This window comes from Protopterus annectens, chromosome 13.part0 (genome assembly GCF_019279795.1).
Source record: "Protopterus annectens isolate FY-2018-M chromosome 13.part0, PAN1.0, whole genome shotgun sequence".
NCBI lineage: Eukaryota > Metazoa > Chordata > Ceratodontiformes > Protopteridae > Protopterus > Protopterus annectens.
Window position 1 is genome coordinate 1,161,937,795 of NC_056747.1, and position 22,802 is coordinate 1,161,960,596.

Below are 22,802 nucleotides of genomic sequence, written 5' to 3' on the forward strand. Positions count from 1 at the left end.
TCATGACTCAAACAAGTCACATATCCAGGCGGTGTTCCTAGACTACCCATGAAAAGAGACACTTGCATTTAGTGAAAAAAAATAAAATAAAATACTTAACCTGTACCCGTGTGCGCCACAGATATATATGTGGTTAGCAAATAAAATAATTAACAAAATAAAACAGAAAAGTACAAACCTGCAGAATGAAAAAGACTTAAACAATCACAACCACAAATATACTCAGTCATTATGTTTTAATTTAAGATATATAAAGAGGATAGAAAACTACATATGCTTTGAGAAAGATGCTCAATGTACAGCATGAATACTAGAAGTAACCTGCAGTGATGAAATAAATAAAACGTGGATGTTTGAATCACTGTCAGGCTAAATAACACTGTGCAATGTGACAGAGCAGTTGCAAAGACCAACAAAATGCTGGGGTGCAACTGGAGTGGATTGGAGCAACAGTGTTTTTCATGGGGGTGTTATCAGGGAAGTAACAGCCAACTTGGGAGTGTTGTGAGCCCTGAGGTCACAAGCAAATGGCTTTGCCATCCCTGGAAGGGCCATTATTTCATTCATAAAGCTCACCCTGGAAGGAATTATTCTGCTTACATAATGGATTAGGTGTTATATTGTTTTGTATTTCTTTTTCATTTATTAACATGCACTTTTTTATTGTTTGATGTAAAACAGTTCCTCCTCCTATGTTTCAAACTTGCTGTAGCATATGTAATTGTTGTTGGAGGAATTGCTGAACAGCGCAGTGGTAGCGTTGTCTTCGATTAGATTTTCGGCTGGAGTGTCTTTTGTGCGAAGTTTGCATGCCCTCCCTGCATTCATGTGGGTTTCCTCTGGGTGCTCCGGTTTCCTCCCATGTTACAAAGACATACGTCTGGAGCATTTCTCCCAGGGCTTCCGCTGAAAAATGGCTTTGTTCCAAGTTGGACTTTCCCAGTAAACACGTTAAATAAATAAATAAATTATTTGACATCATCCGTCCACAGATACACACACACACACACACACACACACACACACACACACACACACACACACACACACACACACACAAATGTGATCAGTCATTACAGCTCCTTTCTTCAATGAGTACACTTCAGATATCTGATTGTGATCAAATGAATGTAAAAAAAAATCATACTGTGTAAGTCATGGCAACCCTCCTCCTAATGCCTCTCAACCTCCCCTAATTTTACTCTCTCAAAAATGTTTGAGTTCCTTGTAAATCACTGAAGATTACTGTCAGTCACTGATGACAGACATTATAGTTTCATACTTCTAGTTGTTTGGAATCACCTGATTTTAAGTACCCCCCCCCCCCCAATGGCTCTGGATTTATCCAGGATTTTTAAGAAAAGAAATTGAGAGGTATGCATTCTCATTCTGTCATTCATTTGCTCTCTCACTCTTGATCACTTGTTCTGTTTTTCGCTTTCATTTTGTATCTCTTACAAAACATGAACTTTACTTTTTTTTTAGCCGCGCTAAACAGCAAAGCCACATTTAGCAAGCATACAAATTAGTGGTTGTTTGACTTTTTTTTTTTTCTGTCCTGGCTTCTGAATATGCGGCTGTGAAGAGGTGGACTTGTTTCTTACCAAATATCTGTAGATGAACACACTGTTGAAGAACGCTCAGTCTCCAACAGAGTGACATTGTAAATTTAGCCCATTACTTAAAAACCATTCATCAGGCCTCAGCTAGAAAACTGTATTCAGGTAAAGAAGCCACACCATAAGACTGATATCTGGTTGTAAGGAAATGTGTAATGAAGGATTACGAACATAGTAAAAGAATGGAAGACAAACTATGAAGAAAGCCTCAGAGCAAAGAAATATACACAATGGAAAGGAAAATGAGAAAGGAAGGATATGACACAGAAGTGGGTACAAATTAATCTTCTGACACAGCTGGCTGAATTTTGGCTTCATTAAACAAAGCTACTGAACCATGCATTGATTAAAAAAATGCTTCAGCCTCAAATGTATAAGCAAAACATACCAACTTAGAAGATGTAGAAGTACCTACTGTGGGAAGGTTATATTTAGTCAGGAAATGTGTGTTAGAGGCAGAGCAAGTTATTTGACCAATGTAAGCTTTAGCTATTTATGGCTTAACATACTGACATGGAGCTTATGGATGCTTCACATCAAAGGGTGAGAGGGAGGGGATGTGGAAGTGTAAAGCAAGAACTGATGGGAAGGTAAGGACATAGATGGTAACAGGGTAGCTTTACAACAAAAAACAAGAAATAATACTTCATTTATGTTGTGTAACCCTAGAGAATGCACTGTGAGAGGGGTACTAAAATCCATATCTACAGAAAGATTCAAACATTCACAAAGGAGAAGGACTGAAGTGGAGAAGGGGACGAGTAACTGCTTAGGGCTACCTGCAAACACTTGATGGACTAAAGGTTTTCCTACGTCAGCAATCTGCCTCTGTGCAAATACAAGTATCAGCCAGTTGCAACAAAGATATATGTCAGCAAATCAGTTTCATGGCACAAGAGAACAAAGTCCTGAATGTAAAGATTACCCATAATCAACTACTCATGCAGATGCTGAAGAAGCTGGCAAGAGAAGTCATACCTGAATGGCGAGTGACAGAAGTGGGGGGATGGACTTGTCTGTTACAACAGCAGCACCTACTGAAAACAGGTGTACAACATGTAGCATACTGACTAGCAATGTGTGCTTGGCTCTGTCAGGCTGTATTTATAATGCAGCATCGATCGCTAGGATGTGGGAGAGCACAATTGCACATGGAGAGGCACAGCAGCAGCTCTCACATCGGCGAGTATGCAAGTCAATCTCTGGAGAGTACGGTTAGGGCCAGTGAAGATGAAAATCCCCTGACGTTTTCCTGGATGATGGCTACCCTTCACAATCACCTCTTGCTCTTTAAAGGAAACAGTGGGTGCAATCAAGAGCTGAGGGCCAGATTATCAAAAATATGCATGTCAGCATCATCTAGGCAAATATAACAGTAAGAAAAAAACAAAATGAGCATGAGACTAATGTACCCCTATGAAGTCAGAAGGCATCAAACTGAGATATCATGGTACACAGCTGACTGGACAGACAATACTACAGAATGTTTTCTGTGCTGTCCTGACTACTTAGTCCTAATGGAACTACTTGCTACAAAGTATTTCTTGGAATTAACATTATATGGAGTTCAGCAGCAATAACGTAATAAAGCAGCTGAACATGAACTCATTTTAAAACAATGTTGCTACACAGATCTAAAGGTGATCCTCTTGGTAAGTGGCTATAAAACTATTCTCACCTGTAGTGAAAAGATGCTTGACTGGATTTTCAACAACTGCTGTGGTCTTCAAGTTAGCAGCAGCAGGTGAGGACTGAGCTCGACTCAAGGGCCGGTGAGGCAGTCCTCCCACAGCGAGTGAGGTCTGGTAAATGTGTAGCTGCTGCAGACATTGCTGCTCCAGGAACTGCTGCAGTAAGAAAAATAAATTCAGTTAGTATCAATTGTTTCTTTATCTGTAAATCATGCAGACAAGTGTTTTTTCCCTTCAAATGACTTTAGCAGGGCATAGACTGAGTACATTGAAGAATTAAAAAAAAAATATGTCAAATGTATGAATTAAATATATACCAAAATAAAATCAGAAACAAATTGCACAGATGAGTTTAGACTGAGCACTCAAAGTAAAGATAGCAAAAATAAGTTATGTACTCACCATAACTATGCATCTGTGATGTCCATTGTCATTCTTCCTCAACTGATGGATCTCAGATCTGTCCTCGTATCCAGCTTGGCCACATTCACTTAGACTCTTGGATCCAACTCCCAAGCTCCTCCCATAATCCCTCAGAATCCTGTAATACTTCTGATCAGGTTTGCTGCCCCAGAAACAAAAGGACTAACCATTCCCAATATAAAGGGACAGACAAAAGAAAGATAGGGATTCAAACAGGAAAAGTGGTTCCAATGTCTATCATGTTACTCCCAGATTAAAGGTCAGGGGCAAGGAGGGCAGGAAGTTGAAGAAGAATGAAAATGGACAACACAGATGCATCGCTAAGGTGAGTACATAACTTTTAGATCCGATATTGTCATTTTCTCATTCATTCCTTGATTGATGGTACAGAGTCCACAGTTACGAGAACCTTGGGTGGCCCTCATGGAAGGATATTCCGGAGAACCGCAGAACCAAATACAACTTGTAATGAGCAATAAAAGTATGAGCTTTGGATCAAGTGGCTGCAGCTTAAATATCATCAATAGAAGATCTGGACCAAAATGCAGATGAAGTGGCCATGGATCTAGTGGAGTGAGCTTTTGGTGGTCTTGGCAAAGACAGACCTTATTGACTGCAAAGAAGTGATATGCAATCTGTTAATCACTTTGCTAAAGTGACTTTGGAGACTAGATTTCCCAGCCTGTTGTTGGCAAAGGAGATGAACGACTAATCTCGTCTTCTAAAATCTTTTGTCCTTTGAAGATGAAAACAGAGCTGTCTATGCACATCTAAGAGATGAAACATATATTCACCTTTGTTAGAAAAAATCGGGAAGAAAACATGTAAGTTGATGACAGAGTGGTGTTTGTCTCCAACTCTACTTTGGGCAGAAAGGAAAGATTACATAATGTGACACTAACTCTGTGGAAAACCAAGTAAGGGGATTTTGAGGAGAGTGCTTGGAGTTCAGAAATTCACCTTGCTGAAGTAAAAGCCACTAATAAAGCCCTTTTCCAAGAAAGAAACTTGAGATCAGACTTGGCCGAAGGCTTGAAAGGGGCCTGAGTCAGACCCTGCAGTAACAGATTAAGATCCCAGGGTGGAAAAAGGTCTTTAACTGCAGGCCTAGGTAAAAAAACTACCTTTAAGGAATGTTTTGTGTAGTGTGGAAGAAGCTATGAGGAAAGTATTATATAGCCAGTATGACAATTCGAAATGGCTTCTAAATGAACTTTAATGGTGGAAAAACTAGCCCCTCCTTGAAAAAGTGATGCAAGGAACTTTAGGACAGTAAGAATAGGTGCAGTAAAAGGGTCCAATTCTCTATGATGGGCCCACTAAGAAAATCTTTTCCATTTACTCTTGTATATTTTCCTAGTGGATTCTGTTTGGGATGATAGCAGTATCTGGCGGACTGTGGAGGGAAGTTTGGGCGGTCTAACCAATAATGGAATTGGAGAAACCATGTGATCAACTTGAGGCCTGCAGTGTCTGGATGTCTCATCCCCAAGGGATGACAGATTAGATCTGGCCTGGGATCCAAAATCCAAGGTGGACACAGAGGATGAGACCACAGCAAGGGAAACCACACTTGACAAGGCCAAAAAGGGGACAATGAGGATAACCTTGCTCTTCACAAATGAAGTGCTTTCTGGAGAAATTGGGGGATTAGACGTAAGGAGAATAAGCGTAAAGGAGACCAGAGGGCCAAACGTTGACTAGCACTTCTACCGGTGACTCCTCTGGGGGGATCAGGGCAAAGAACCTGCTGCATTTGTTGCTGTGGGAAGAGGCGAATAGATAGCAGAAAGGCTGACCCCACTGATGAAAATATTCTGTGCCACCAGCTGGTTGAGAGACCACTTGTGAAGCATAAGAATGAACCTGCTGAGCTTGTCTGCTAGCACATTGGACTTCCCCAGGATGTTCGTTGTCATTCGGCGATGGAGGAGATTGACCTCTGCCACATTCTCACTGCCTCTCACCAAAGAAGACAGGCTGTGGTTCCCCCTTGTCTGTTGATGTACCAAACTACCAACGTGTTGTTGGTATGGAGAGCAATTGTCTCTGGAGGAAGGAAGCCCTGGAAAGCCTGCAATGCTAGCAGGACCGCCCTCCTCCCCAGAGCACTGATATGCAGATTGGTCTCTTCTGGGGACCATGTGCCTTGAACTGTCCATCTAAAGAAATGCCCCCTCACCTCAATTCAGAGATGTCTGTGGTCACCATGGCTACTGGAGGTGGAAACACAAAGGGGTGTCCCTGACAAACTTTGTTGGACTGTATCCACCAAAGCAGGAAATTCTTGGAAACCCAAAAAAAAGTTTTATCAGCAAGGACAGAGGCTATAGTAGAACTGACCACTGAACAGCTAGAGTCCACTGAAGAACACACATATGGAATCAAGACATCGAGACCAAGGTTATAGAAGCCACCACTGACCCTAAAGTCTGAAGGATCAGTCTTGCTGGGAGGGGAAGGGTATGACAGAATCTGTCTCACCTGCAATCTTATGGAATTTACTGTTTAATGGAAGAAAGGCCAATTGATTGGTGGTGTCTACGTGAGCTCCTACAAACTCCAAGACTTGAACAGGTTGTAGATGGGACTTGGACTGTGACTCCTAATAATTGGAGCAAGTAGTTCCTGGCCTTCTCAAGGAGATGTCTGGTTGAGTGGTGAGCAGCCAGTCGTCTATTTAAGGAAACACTCTGAATCTGAGTAGTCTCAGGTGTGCTGCTACCACTGCTCTACACTTGATGAACACCCTGGGGGCTATGGTGAGACCAAAGAGCATGGATCTGAACTGGCAATGACTGGCCTCGAGCCGAAAGTGCTGATATCTATCTCCAGGAGCATCTGTTCATTTTGATGTGATAGTACCAGTCCTAGAGATCGATACAGCACATCCAATCATCCTTCTGTAGAAAAGGTAGAATGGACTGAACTGTGGCGTTTATATTATGGTGTCGAAAACTCAAACTGTCGACGGCGTAGAAAATGTCGAAATCCCTGAACATTGAACACACACAAAAAAAAAACAAAAAAAAACCCACCCAAACACAACACAAATTGCTCCATGCAGGGGGCAAGCCCCCCTGTGCCCCCCCCCCACACCCCCTGCTACTTAAATATACCAACTCCGAGATCACACTACACTGCAGTAAACGGAAATCTCCCCTTACGGAGATTTTCAAATCCTCTCTGGTCTGGTGGGACCTCTTGGATGATTCCTTTAGCAGCTTTTGAATTTCTAGAGCTGCTAACTCCCACTGATTGGGCGGAATGTCAGACAACCTTTTTGACTGGATAAGGGGATTTGCAGAAAGGGAATGAAATAACCTCTAGATGTAATTTTTCACACCCAAGTGTCTTTAGTGATTGATGTCCAGCCTTCTGGGTGCAGAGATAAGTGCCCCCCCCCCCCCCCACACTCAACTGCCTCCAGAGAGAAGCAGTTAGGCAACCCTTCAGGAATGCTGGAAGGGTTTATCTGAGAAGGAATCTTGAAAAAAAGAAGTTATGTACTTACCATAATGTTCAATCTGAGTAGCTGTACTTCATTTGTCTTCAACTTGTGGGTATCCCAATCCGAGACAGCCGCTTCACCAGCTCCTGATCTGAGCTCCTACCCTTACCCATAATACCCCTCCATGTCCTTCCTTCCCTCGCATCGAGTTTGCTGCACCCTAACACAAGCCCGACCCAATAAGAACTTATCACAACAGGTTATTCACTAACCTAGCAAGCATGAACAGGAGAACCGCAGAGGTGCCTTCTCCTACATACCAGAATAACAAAAATACAGATAAATTCAGGGGAAAGGGGGGAGGGATGGTTGAAGACAAATGAAGTACAACTACCCAGATGGAATGTTATGGTGAGTACACAACTTTGTTATCTGAAGTAGTTGACTTCATCTGGTCATCAACCTGTCAGACAGAGTCCCCAGCTACCAAACACCTGGGTGGCCCTCATGGAAGGAGCCAAAGGATGCTCTACCTCTAGATACCATGTCTAGTTTGTAATGTGAAATAAAGGTGTGAGATGAAGACCAAGTAGCCGCAGAACAAATATCATCCAGAGACACTCTGGACCAAAAAAGCTGCAGAAGTAGCCATGGACCTGGTGGAGTGTGCTTTCATTTGTCCCGGAGAAGAAATGCTTTTGTCTGAGTACACCTTAACGATACATTGAGAAATCCATCGAGCAATAGCCTCTTTGGAGATTGGTTTGCCTAGAAAGGGTTTAGCATAAGAAACAAATAACTGATCGGACTTGAGAAAAGCCTTAGTCCTGTGCAGGTAGAACCTCAATTGTCTGTGTACATCCAAACAAATGTAACTTATATTCACCCCTGTTCTGAAAATTTGGAAAGAAAACATGAAGGTTAATCGTCTGGTTAATATTGTTTTCAGAAGCAACTTTTGGAAGAAAGTAAGGATTGGTACGGAGCGACACCCTATCCTTATGGAAGATCATATACAGAGCTTTGATAGATAACGCTTGAAGTTCTGATACCCTCCTAGCCGAGGTGATAGCCACTAGGAAAGCAGTTTTCTGTGATAAAAACTGAAGGTCTACAGATGCTGCAGGCTTGAAAGGTGAAGAAACCAGAGCCTGTAAGACAAAAGTGAGGTCCCAGGGAAGAGTAGGATCCTTCACAGGGGGTCTCAAAAAAAAAGTACCCTTAATAAAGGATTTGCACAGTCTAGAAGAGGCTAAGGAAACCATATTTTCCCCAATATGAAAGTTGAAAATGGCACCCAGCTGAACTTTTACAGCAGAAGAACTAGCGCCCTGATGAAATATACTTGCCAGAAACTCCAATACTGCCAGGACCGGAGCTATGAAAGGATCCAAGTCCCTTTGAGAGGCCCAAATCGAGAATCGTTTCCATTTGCTACAGTAAAGTTTCCTGGTGGACAATTTGTGAGCCGCCACCAGAATAGTCTTGACTGGTGAGGATAAACTGGGAGTCCTAGCTATCAACGGAACTGAAGCAGCCAAGCAGTGAGCTTCAGACTGACCACGTTTGGATGGGGTACTGGATCCAAGATCCATGGCAGAGCTAGAAGATGAAACCAAAGGAAAGGGAACCAGACTTGTTGAGGCCAGAATGGGGCAATGAGGATCACTGTGCTCCCCAACCTGTGGGCCTTCTGAAGAAATTTCGGTATGAGAGGTAACGGAGGGTAAGCATAGAGAAGACTGGGAGGCCAAACATGGACTACAGCATCTCTGGGGGGTTTCCCCTGTGGGAGGATGAGAGCAAAGAACTCGCTGCACTTTGTGTTGGAAGGAGATGCGAAGAGATCGCAGCAAGGCCGACCCCAGTCTAGGAAGATCTGCTCTGCTACAGAAGGATTCAGAGACCACTCGTAAGGCATGAGATTAGTCCTACTCAGTTTGTCCGCTAGTATGTTGGATAATCCCGGAATGTGCATTACTACCAGAAACTGGTTGGTGGAAATCGCCCATTCTCACACTCTTATGGCCTCACAACAAAGGGGGTAAGATCTGGTTCTTCCCTGCTTGCTGATGTACCAGACTACTGACATGTTGTCTGACTGTATTGCAATAGTTCCCAGAGGGAGAAAGACATGAAGGGCCTGCAACACTAAAACGACAGCCCTCATCTCTAGGACATGGATATACAACTTGGTCTCATTCGGGGACCACGTGCCTTGGACTGTCCTTCCCGGGCAATGCCCCCCCCAAGCTGAGAGGCATCCGTGGTCACTGTGGCTTGGGGAAGAGTTGCAATAAAGGGGTGTCCCTCGACCAAGTTGGAGGAGTGCATCCACCAGAGGAGAGATTCCCTGCAAGCCCTGCTTGTATGTATCGGATGAGCTAACGGCAGGTCTAAAAGGGACCAATGGACTGCTAATGTCCACTGAAGTACCCTCAAGCGAAGAAGTGCACAGGGGAGAATCATGATGGTGGCTGCCATAGAACCAAGAGCTCACAATACCGCCTCCACAGAGAGAAGATGAGGCTGAATAATAAGAGACACATGGAGACTTAAGATCCGATCTCTCTCTCTGGGGTGAGGAAGACTTTCATCTGGATGGTGTCTAATCTTGCTCCGATGAATTCTAGAATCTGAACTCGGTTCAGAGATGATTTGTTTGTGTTGACTGTGATCCCCAAGTGACTGGTTAGCCTCAGGAAATACTTTCTGGCTTGACAAAGTAGGCGCTTGGTGGGAGCAGCAAGAAGCCAATTGTCCAAGTATGGGAAGACCTGTATACCCTGAAGCCTCAGGTGAGCTGCTATAACTGTCATAACCTTATTGAACACCCTGGGGGCTGTGGTGAGACCAAAGGGGAGGGCTCAGAACTGATAATGATTGGCTTCTAGCCAGAAGCGGAGAAATCTCCTGGAACGTCTGTGCATCTTTATATGATAGTATGTGTCCTGGAGGTCTATCGAGCACATCCAATCATTCTGCTGCAGATAGGGCACGATGGATTGCACAGTAACCATCCAGAACTTTTCTTTGGCAACATTCAGATTCAAGGTGGAAAGATCCAGGATGGGTCTTAGGTCCCCCATCTTTTTTGGCACTAAAAAGAATCTGGAATAAATGCCCGATCCGGACTGATATGGGGGGACAGGCTGGATGACTCGCTTCTTTAGTAGCTTTAATATTTCGAGTGCTGCAATCTCCCTTTGTACAGGTGGAACATCTGGGAGGTGATTTGGGGGAACAAGTGGTAGTATGAAGGGAATGGAATATCCTCTGGATATGGCTTGTAGCACCCAATGGTCTGCTAACATGGACTCCCATGCCATTAAGTGCAACGAAAGACGACCCCCGACTGCTTCCAGAGATGAGCAGTTGGGCAACTGCTCAGGGCTGCTGCGTGGGCCTGTCCGAGAAATTTTCTTGAGACCCAAAATTCCTCGGACCCTCTCTGCCTCTGGGCCAGTGTCTATCGTAACCCCTCTGCCTCTAGGAGAGATGAGTCCAGAGTGGCCCGGGAGTACTGAGACTTTCAGAACCACATCTTCTTTTGCCCTCGCTGATTCCTGGAGAAGGATCTTTGAGGGGTAGAGAAGCAGATCCTGACGGCAGACAGCATCTTCCTGTCCTTCTCACTCTGGACCCATGTGTCATTTACGGTCTTCTCAAACAGAGAAGAACCATCATAAGGGGCATTAGCAAACAATGTCTTGAAGGGTTCCATAAACTGACATAGCCGGAGCCAGGTGTGATGTCTCATGGCAATGCCAGAACCGGCAGCCCTTACAGCTCCTTCGGTGGCATGCAAAAGGAGACACATGGACGTGTTCAAAACTGCTTTGACAGTGGCCATCTGCGCGGAGAATGCTTGCTTATCCACCGGCAACACAGACTCCATGGGCGACTCACCCACCTCCTTGACCAGGTCACGCTGGACTAGAATAACGTGGGCCAAATAATTCAGTGCCCTTATAGAAAAGGTAGCAGAAGCATAAACCCGCTTCCACAGACGGTCCACTGTCCTGGACTCTCGGTCTGGAGGATAAACCATAGAACTCTCCTGAGTCAGTTCTTTCTTGGTGGCATCTGTCACCACCATAACATCGACTGGGGATCCTTAACTCCAGCTGGTCTTATCGGGGGGGGGGGACTCAAAATTTTATCAGGATGCTTTGGAATAGGCTCCACGGTGTCCAGTTCCTTCCATGCTCGCGTTGTGATGAAGTCCACTAATGGATCTGCAAAAGGGGACATCCAGGAGGTAGATGGGCCTGTACCGAAAGCCTCCAGGAACACCAACTCATCCAAGGTTGGCTTTGGGGCAAGTCCCCCCCCCCCCCCCCCAGCGAAGGAGTTCCAATATGTCTCCAAAGGAGACATCACCAGGGGGTGATCTGGAGGACCCTTCCTCCAAATCGGTGTCTTTATTGAGGAATGCTGGAGAGGAGTCCAGGTGCCTCCTTTTGCACATGTGTTTGCGAGGTACCTCCACAGTGGGGCTCTCTGCAGGGGATTCACAAACGGGCATTTGATCTGCAATGGGTACTCCCTTGGGCACATTAGGCATGGGCTGTCCTTGCGAGGGAATCGGGGCGGATTCCGATAAGGAGATGGTCTGAGGCCTTGATCCACTCGAGAGGACCTTCTCCACCATTTTGAATGCCGAGGGAGAACACATATCCCCAGAAACGAACAATGGAGCCGCACTCTTCGGGTCCAATGGGGGAGTCTGAGCCGAGCCTACCAACAAACTTGGAACCAACAGCAACCCCCGTGATCTGATGCCGAGACTACGACTCTGAGAACTCAGATCCAACTCGCTCAAGGTCATGGCCGGAGTCGAGGTACTAGGTACCATCAGCGCCGACCCTCTACCTCCTAGGGCTCTCTGATCCAAGTACTCCAAAACCAAGGGCTGGATTGGAGAAGGAGTGATGGGAGCAAAAAAGGTCTGAAAACCCTCCGCTCCAGAGGGAGAGGGGCCTGGCAAGATCCCCATCTGGATATGGGTGCGGATAAACTTCCCCATCATCCTGTCCATCTCTGACTCCAAAAGGCTGCGGGTGGACCGGGATGATGAAGCCACCGACACCGGCCAGGAGTGCCAGTGAGGGGAGGCCCTAGATGGAGTCCGAGACACCATCGGCTCTGGCAAAAACCTTGGAGAATGGAGCAGAGGGGTTCTGGGCCTAGGTGGAGTCTTCAACTTTGCTGGAGGCCCTGACTGTGCTGACCAGTTGGGAGACCGCTTCTTGGGCCTATCTTTGTGTCTCTTTTCCGGTTCTGAAGGCATAGTAATGGGGGTTTCAGCTACGGTGGCCTGAGGTGGAGAGAAAACAGTAGCAGCCGGAGAAAGCGTGTGGCCACACTCTGTGCATTTCCTGAAAACAGGCTCAGGAGCCTCAGCCATGACCCAGGAAGGCCCTAGTGTGCGCACACACACACACACACACACACACACACACACACACACACACACACACACACACACTCAAAGTAGAGAGACAACACAGGGGACACACTACCTGGGAAACTAACTACTTTTTACTTACTTTTTTTTTTTGTAAACCAACGATGGACGCGGACGTAGGGAGGATACAGGAAAGAAAGGGAAACTAACTAACTAGCCCAAAAGCAGCAACGAGATCTGAGGGAAGGAAGGAGCTGGAGGGGTATTATGGGTAAGGGGAGGAGCTTGGAACTCGGATAAAAAGCTGGTGAAGCGTCTGTCTCAGATCCGATCTGGATCCGAATACCCACAGGTTGATGACCAAATGAAGTCAACTACTTCAGATCATTGGTTTTGTAGACCACCTCTGCTGCGAGGATGGCATCTTCCATTGGAACACTCCCCTGACTCTGGGAGAAGTTCCTCCTCATGAGTCTTGGAAAAGATCTTGTGACTTTTGGAACCACATCCTTTTACATCTACGCTGGAACTCTGAAGAGTACAAAAATGTATTCCCACAGCAGACAAGGTCTTCCCATCTTACTCACTATGGGAGAGCATTTCTTTCACTGTTGGGCCAAACAAGGAAGATCCATCAAAGGCAGCACTAATGAAAGAAGACTTGAAGGGCTCCACAAAATTGCAATCGTGTATATATAATTTTTGATATGTAAATAATGTACGTTTTCATTAGGTTATGCTTCTTGTATCTTACTGTATCATTGTATTTACTACTCTATGTGTTTGTAATACTTGTGCAGCTTTTCTCCCTGGGCCTCCTCTGAAAAAGGGCTTTGGCTCAGTCAGACTAACCTGGTCAACAAATATTAAATAAATAAACAATCACATGCAGGCATGTCCCCTGACAGCTATGTCTGAACCCGCCACTTGTGAGGAAACTTCAGGTACAGAAATGCTACATCTAAAGAAATCTCAATTCCTCCACACCACATGCTCCAGAGACCTCAATGTCATTACCACAATCAACAGAACATGCTGGAGGGACAGGTTCATAACCCAGAGACTGCCCATGCTCTGGAATAGACTTCCTATAGATGTCACACAGAGCACATCTTGATGAGTGGATGGGAAATAGAAAGTTCACCCTGGGGATCACTCCAGTGGCTCTACTTGATAGAGGCACTGGGAACTAACATCAGGCGGCACGATGCCAGAGCACTTCTATGGGCTAAGCTTGTAAAGGTTCCAGAGCCATTAGCCTAGTACACACCTATGAACCTATGAGAGATTAACCTCATGGACACTGTAGAAATAAACTGAAGGGTGGCAGATGTGAAGATAGCTGTTTGTGCTCCTCTACCAACATGGACCCTGGAATAGATTTGGAGTGTTCTTTAATCAAGTTTCTCTGTAATCTGGTGAAATGTGCCAAGCAATTAAGCGACCGGACAGCAAAGGTTGCTGAGGCATAAATGCACTTTCCAAATATGTCCATTTCCCTGGACAATCTGTTAGGAGGGTGGACAGAAGAGGTCTATTCTGCTAGCTCTAAGTGGCCAGCTCCACAACCATGGCATTCACATGAACTCCCTTACTCCACTGAGTCCTGTTTCTGGGCAGTGCAAGAAATTTACTGGGGCAACACAAATGGCCTCTACAGTATCCGGTTTCTTCAATGCCCAGCAAGACACTAGATCTATGGGTCATCCACCAGGGAGGGGGGGTAAACAAGTCATAGATGGGCCAGACCCGAAGGCTTTTAAGAACAATGACTCCTCCTTGACAGGAGTATCAGAAGACCATCCATCTTTCTGGCCAAAGATCTCTAGAATGTCTCCAAAGGAGACTTTTTCTGGTGGAGACCTTGGGACTCCTCCCCTTCAACGAAGTCAGCATCTTCGGTTAAAGATTCCTGATGGGAATCTGTGTGCCTCATTTTGCATGACCTCTACTGGGGGACCTCATCAGTGAGATGATCTGGAAAGGTATCGGAAGAGATGGGAGGTTCCTGCAGAGGAAATGCCTGGAAGCTTGAATGGGCTGGCTGTCCCAGCAGGATAGGCTGATGAAACGCAGAACTCCGATCCGAAGGCAGTAGAGGGGTAGGATCTGAAGAGATAAGAATAGACTGGACTCTCAAAGGAGAGAAATCTCTCTCTCTCTCCAAACTAAAAGGCAGAGGGACCAGAAGAAGCTATTGCTGGCCTCACTAGAGCCAAAGCTCCAGGTGCTGCCAAGCCTCGACTCTGCCCGGGCTCTTGCCACAAGGGAGGAAATGGACCTGAGCTATCCTGTGCCAAAGTGCCAAGGGGAAGTAACAGCTCAGAAAACCTTGAAGTTGAACCCCCCCCCCCTCATCTGGTGTCGAAGGTTCGGTTCCAAGACTCATCCTACTATAGGGGGATCGGCACCAAATGAGTCAAGAACGCAGTCTGATGATTCTATCTGCCTTCAGATCAGACATATCAACTCTTGGAATTCTCGGATCTGAGAGCTTTGTAACTGCTGGATGGATCAGAGAAAGAGAAATGAGTGGGTGAAGGGCAGGTTGGAGGCTCGCAGATCCAATGGGAGACGTTAATACCCCCATTTAAATCTAATCCCTGAGGAATGTCCTCATCATCCTTATCCACATCTGCTTCAGACAGACTCAGGGAGGACCTGACAGGAGGACAATGTGGAAGAGGGATGTGACATTCTCTGAGGAGTCTCCTGTAAAAAGGGTGATGGGAGCAGTGGGGAAATAGGCTCTCATGAAAAGCGAGGACTCTGAGTCCTAGGAGATTCATTGTCCCCAATACTGGAACTGAAAATGTCAGATCCAATCACTTCACTAATTTAGCTGGCAGCTCCGAGGCTGGAGAACGAGTAGGAGAGCATTTTCGGAGCTCCCTGGACTCCAAAAATGATTTATTTGTTGTGTTTAACCTCCTGAAACAGAAGCAGGAGTGGAAGAAGCAGATGAAGGAAGCAAACTTTTTAAAACTAATTTATTGCAGGGATCGCTCAAGGCCTGATAACTGAAACCCACACAAATCTGACAGGAGGTTTCAAGGTGGGTCACCCCTAAACAATGCACACATTTCCTGTGGGCATCAGAATTTGGTATCTTATGCCCACAGGAAGTGCACTTTATGGAACCTGTTGGCTTTTCATTCATTTTAACAACAAGAAGAAAGAGAAGAAAGATTTTTTTTTTAAAGGAAAATATAAACGTAGAACAAATACCTTCAATGGTGTACCAGTAATACTCTATGACCAGGCAGGAAACTTTAAAGAAGGAAAGGAAGAAAAGGGAATTACCAATGATGGTTAAAAAAAAAAGTACCCTGAAAAAATGGGTAGGAAAATTTTAAATTGAAGAAAACGAAGAACCAAACTCCAGATTAAATAACCACGTAGAAGAAGAATATATAAACGTAAAAAACACGCTGGTTATACATGGCAGTAAAAACACATTAGAACTTTAATCCTCGATAACAGAACAGTAAGCGCTTTCACAACCAAAACAGTTGCTTCATTAGACTACATATAAAATCAAACATACTCATTTTTATAATATGATGCAATACAAACTGTCCAATCATTGAATTGATAATTAACACTTAAAAAACCTTAAAACAGCAAGTGCACATTTGGAAAAATACTTGTAAAAAAAAATATATATATATATATATATATATATAAATAAAAATATATATACACACGTAACTACCCTACAGAATCAATATGTGAAACTTTAAAGCCTAATGCAGATAAACCCTATAATTAAAAAGGAAGGAAGGGTGAAATGAAGAAATATAAGAATTTTCTACTTCAATGCAAATAAAATTCTCATCATCTAAAATTAGTATGGTATTTTGGGGCTCCTTCATTGTATGTATGTTTATACATAAAAACCTAAATATTCACTAGGGCACCAGAATCCTAGAGGAAATACTAACTTCGCACTACAGACCAAGCATGTGTAATGATATGCTGCCTGAACGCCTACTAAACCTATGCAGTTCAATCCACCAACACAAATAAAAGAGAAAAACAGGCAGTGAAACCATCAATGTTCTAGTGCACACAGAGGGAAAAAAGACTAACAAAATCATTAAAAGTTTCTGCAGGAATATACTTCACCAACAGCTCTAAACATGTTTTTACGCTGGGAATTATCAAACAGGCAAGTGCTCAGACTATGATGAAGCTCAAGTAACAATTTTCTATGAAATCTTCTTTCGTCAATACCCAACCATTTGATCCTTCATAACTGCAGGGTTTCAAAAAAAAAGGGAAGAGAACAAACAAACATAGCAGTCAAGAAATTCAGTAACCACCCTTCAAAATAAGGCAAAAATCAAAATCTGCTGCCACAGTTTGGCATAAAATTCAGTTCTCAACACAACTGCAGTATGTATGCATGTGTATTAGTATGTAATTTGTTTTCACAGAGGCTATCAACCCACTTCCCATGATGCAATCATCCCAGCCACAAGTGCCATCCATTTCCAAAAAAAATATATATATTTTATCACTATGAATGTTTTGGCAGCAAGCTCTCTTACAGAACGTAACCTCACTACTGCCAAAAACAATGACATTAATGAAAGAGGAGGGTGAAGGCCAATCTAAAGACAAAATAGCAAGGAAGAGGACAAGACAAAAGCTAGCACTAAGACTAACATTTATGAACACAAGATAAAGCTGGGAGGATGTTTGAAAGAAAATTCTAGAGCTAGAGCAACATGAAGCAGTGGATGCAGCAATGTCCCTGGAGACGTAATCCATAAAGCTTGGATTACCGATAAATTCTGTTTTGTAAGAGCAAACCAAATTTGCTCATCTGAATGGGAAAGAGGGCAAGAGTTAAGTGGACTGAAATGATCCTTCCAATAGAACAAGGTGGTTTAGGTTTACCTGACTTGAATGGATATTTTAGAGCTACACAGTTAAGACTCGTATACATAACACAAGCAAATGATTATAATTCAAACTGAAAAGGGATAACAATGAACCGAGGGGGACGTTCAAGAAATATAGAGTGAGTGGGACTTTGGATGCAGATTCTTAAGAAGAAAAATAACCAAACAAAATATTACATTCATAAAGTAGCAGAAAATATTCTAAGAACAAAGCCAATACGAGAATGGAGAAAGGAGATTCTGTTAATAGGGATGACTGCAAAAGCAGGGGTACAGAAAGAAGGCAAGAGGGCTGGAATTTACTGGACAAACCTGGCAAAGGAACCAATATACTGGGAGCAAACAATTCAAGCAGGAAAGGTACGATAGTGGGATGAGGCCAAAAAAGCATTTGGACTGCAGGCTATAGACTGTCTTCCCTACCAGGGCTTAATCTCAGAGTACAGGCAAAGAGAAATCGATAGGGGAATTTTAAATGAAAGACCTGCTCTGGTAAAATTTTATATTCATAGTGCATGACATCCAAAAGACTCAATCAGAGAAGGTTAGAAAGGACTGGGAAGAGAGACTGGATAGGCAATTCACAAAGAAACAATGGAAGAACATATGCATGACTCCCAAGTATGCAACCAAGTCCAGAAGGTTTATGATTTTTGCTTGGAAGTGTTTGCATATGTGTTTTTATACACCAAGCAGACTGCAAAGCATTTTTCCTCAGTTAGACAGCAAATGCTGGAGGTATGACAGAGAAGAAAGAGGTAAATGGGAACATGTGTTTTGGGACTGCAGCGAATTGGAATATTTTAAAAATTCCCTACAGAATACTCTGTCAGAAATACTGGGTGAGTAAATGGGTGTAAGTAAGGAAATGATTCTTTTGATCTGGGATACACGATCTGAATTGCCTAGACACAGTAAAGCCTTATTAAGTTTAACTCTATTGGCTGCCAAAAAAACAATTACTTGAAAATGGAAATCAATGTCTACACCAACTGTACTTGAGGTAATCAATATTATAAAAGAGATGAAAGAACTGGAAGAGGGATCTTTAGGAAAGGAAGGAGCAATTTACACAGAAGTAAATGGAAATTGTGGGAACAATACATGCATAATAATGTTCAGGAGGAGGAGTGAGATTTAAGAGAAGGCAGGAATTCAGTTTTTTGTAATGCTGGACTGATTACAGTAGCAAAGAAAATATATGTGATATCTATATATTGTATTTAAATGGAAAATGTTAAAATGGTTTGTTTTCTTTACTGTTAATGTATGTTTGCCTATGTCTTGAGTGATAACTTAATGTTGTGTCTTTTGGCTTTTCCCGGTTAGGGGTCGCCAAAGCGGAACTCCGGTCCGCTAATGATTGGCAGTTGATTTTTACGTGCCGAGTTACCAGCCCTGACGCACAATCTTCAACGAAGGTACGCCCATTCACGCATGTCTCCACGTAGAAGACGCTCTAGCTGAGAATCGAACCGGACAGCGTCTTACTGTGAGGCGACAACGCTACCGCAGCACCTCCACCGCGGTTGAGTGATAACTTAATAAAGGTGTAAAAAAAAAAAAAAATTTGCACAAGATGTCAAATGCAAAAGATCACATTACAGTTCTATAGCACCACCACCGGGGTTGAGTGATAACTTAATAAAGGTGTAAAAAAAAAATTTGCACAAGATGTCAGATACAAAAGATCACATTACAGTTCTACAAAATGTCAAACAGTGCAAAACTGATGAAATACTAGAATGATGGAAAATTATAAAACAAACAGGGTTCTCATTGTATGTTCAAGACCCAATAGTGTAAGCCCTGAGTCTCTGATAAATTAAGTGTGATTAGGACATATATATGCTAAGTCCGAGTCTGCTGTACCTCAGAGAATTCCCTATTCTCTGAGGTACAGTGACCTTGGATTTAGTATACATAAGTAGTGGGGTGTAGGGATGCTGTCCTCCACTTTGGGGAGGCACAGGGGGCCTTGCTTCCCTGAAAAAACATTTTTAATATATAAAATTTAATTTTGTACATCACTGTTGCATGTGCAGAATTTTGGGACTCATACTGTTTTAGAAACTTGCAATATGGTTCCAAATAAGGATTACATTTTTTTTTCTTTTTGCTAAGTAGTAAAAGCTGGTCTGCTACAATATTGCAACTTAAAGAATTTACAGTCTTAGAGAAACAGAACAGTCATTTGTCAACTAACATCACTTGGAAACTGTGCAACCTTGAAGTTAGAATAATAAGGGAGGGGTTGGGAGGTGTTGCTCGTTAGTCTGTAACACGTATAACAGGAATGCTGGGGTTTTCGTTTAGATGCATTAATACATAGAAACACATCAGGATGGATAGCAGCATCATAAAATACAAATGAACTAGCTAACAGACAAACCTTACATACATACAGCTTACATCTCAACTGCTTACTACAAAATGGCAGTCAGGCTCCTACGTGCTCAGTATTTAAACACTTGTACAAGCCCTTGGATAGCTTCTTAAAGGTACATGCACACATACTGATCTACATCCTCCCTCTTAAAAAGATTGCCCTTTATACAAAACAATAGCAGAGATAGACATGCATATGTATATACACTGGAAACAAAACAGGATGTTCATGTCCAAGTTGCTTCGCATCTGCTACAGTGTTTAGAGATTTGACCATACCTTGTAGCATAACAATCTGAACCAAACTTAGCAACAGGGAGAGTTTGCGGTGCACAGGAACTTCTGGATTTGTCATAGGAACAGGAATGTCCTTTGGAACTTCCTCTGAAATCGGAACACTGGATAACTCACTCTGAGATAAAGAGTCTTTCTCACAGGCTATCTGCTGTGGTACAGGCTCAAACACCGGTCTCAAATGCTTCTGATTTCACTGAAAAACTGCTCCTTGTGATTCCACAATGTACGATCTCACCTCTGGACCAATATTTTTCATGACATCAATCCGATCACAACATTTGGACATTTGCATCCTTACCACCTCTCCCTCTCGTAATGGATTGAGTGGTGTGCTGGATATCATAGTAGGACTTCTGGGTTAAGCGCTTCTTCAACAGATTGGCTTTCACTAACCTGTTGTTCTTAACACATGGAACCAACAATTGACTACGGATTGGTAATGTGGTTCTGGTTTGTCTCGACAGAAGTCTCTGATCAGGTGAACCAAGATATTTATCGCAAGGAACATTTCTGAGATTCATGAAAACATCAGTATTACCTCATTTTGACTTCTCTAGTAACTGTTTTTGCACTTTAAACTGCACATTCTGCCAAACCATTTGACTGCAGGTACTCTGGACTACTTGTGACATGAGCAAAGTCCCATTCTTCAGCAAATCTTTTGAACTGTTGGCTTGTAAACTGTGTGTTATTGTCAGAAATAACTTTGTGTGGACTACATTGAACAGCAAAATTACATTTCATCTTTGCAATGACAGTACTGGAAGCTATGTTGGGAAGCAGGTCAATCTCAAACCAATTGGAGTAAGAGTCTCCTAATACCAAATAATAATGACCATTCTACTCAAAAATGTCTGTGGTGACTGTTGACCAAGGTAGTTCTGGAATTTGGTTAAGCTGAAGTGGTTCCTTCTGTTGATGTGGCTTTACACTATTACACACTGAAAAAGATTAAAGTGCTCTCTCAATGTCCTGTGGCATAGAAGGCCAAAATACTAGGTCTCTCTCCCTTCTTTTGGTAGAATAGACTCCTGGGTGACCACAATGCAAAACAGTAATGTACTCTGGTTGCAAGGACTTTGGAACAATTAATTTCAGACCTTTTATAATGATACCTTTGTCAGTCAAAATCTCATCTCTGTGTGGAAAATAAGGTTGCACTTCTTGAGGTAAACTAGATTGCTTTTACGGCCATCCTTGATTGATAAAGTGGTTGAGCCTTTGTAAAACTGGATCTGTGGCTGTGTGATCTCTCAGCTCATCAAGACATGTGGAAGAAAAATGTCTCACTTCCATGACTTCAAAATCAAGGTTCTCATTCTCGTGCTGTTCTGTGGTGTCTCTGGGCGATCTGGACAATGCATCAGCAAGATAAATAAGTCTGCCTTTCTTACAGACAAGACTGAAATTGTAGTTTTGCAATCTCGGCATCATACGTTGCAGTTGGGCTGGAGCTGAATGCATAGCTTTTCTCAAGATAGTGACTAATGGTTGGTGGTTTATTTCAAGCTGGATAAAGTCTACCACACACATAATCATGGAACTTCGAACATGTAAACACAATTGCCAAAACCTCTTTCTCGATCTGGGCATACTGCATCTCATTTGGGGTAAGAGTTCTCAATGCATAGGCAACAGGTTGATCTTGTAGAATGACTGCACCTAAACCAAATTTCGAAACATCACAGGAAAGTGTAACTGGTTTGGGAACATCATAATAGCGGAATGCTGGTGGACTTGCAATTCTCTGTTTCAGGACTTTGAATGCTCATTGGTGTTACTCTAACCAAGACCAGGATACATCTTTACGTGTCAGCTCTCAGAGTGGTGCTGATAGCTGACTGAAGTCTGGAATGAACTTGCCTAAGTAGTTGACCATGCCAAGAAAACGTTGTAGGGCTTGAACATTGTCCAGTGCTGGCATCGCGAGAATGGCTATTTGTTTTGAAGGGTCTGGTCATAGGCCTGTACTCGTAAATAAATTACCAACATAAGTAACTTCTTGTACCTTGAACTTGCATTTCTATGCATTGAGCTTAAGACTCACTTGAAGTGCACTTTCTAGAACTTTTCTGAGGTTTCTGTCATGTTCGGCTTCATCACGACCTCCTACCAGTATGTCATCTACTATAACAGCACAATGATATCCTGCACAAATTTGCTTCATTGCTTGTTGAAATGGCATTCTCAAAAATCTGTACCTGCCAAATGGAGTACTGAATGTGGTGAGCAATGAGCATTTCTTGTCAAGCTGAATTTGCCAAAATGAACTCTCTACATTTTAAGACAGAAAAAATAGTGGCATTTGGCATCAAGGCTGCGACTTTTTGGCATCAAGGCTGCGACTTCTTTGACTTTGGGCATTGGATGATGAAGTCTTTTAGCACTTTGTTCAAATTTCATGGATTAATACATATTCTGATGTCATATGAGCTTTTGTTATGAGCTACCACCATGGAAGATACCCATTCAGTTGGAGTTTCAACTGGACAAATCACACCTTGTCGCATCATTTTGTCTAGCTCAGCTTTGACTCTGTCCTGCATGGCTATTGGAATTTTTCGTGCTGGCCTGATAACTGGACTGATCTTGTCAAACTTCATTGAGTACACA

At 43.2% G+C, this 22,802-nt stretch overlaps 1 protein-coding gene across 6 annotated transcripts in view; it reads right to left on the reverse strand.

The window, feature by feature from the left end:
• Nucleotides 1–22,802, reverse strand: part of HDAC5 (histone deacetylase 5) — a 2,571,411-nt gene that overhangs the window by 404,886 nt on the left and 2,143,723 nt on the right. For all 6 annotated transcript variants that reach the window (XM_044055165.1, XM_044055164.1, XM_044055163.1 and 3 more), the window contains one exon: nt 3,298–3,466. In XM_044055165.1, coding sequence (XP_043911100.1) covers nt 3,298–3,466 — 169 coding nt within the window. The remainder of the gene's footprint in view (nt 1–3,297; nt 3,467–22,802) is intronic.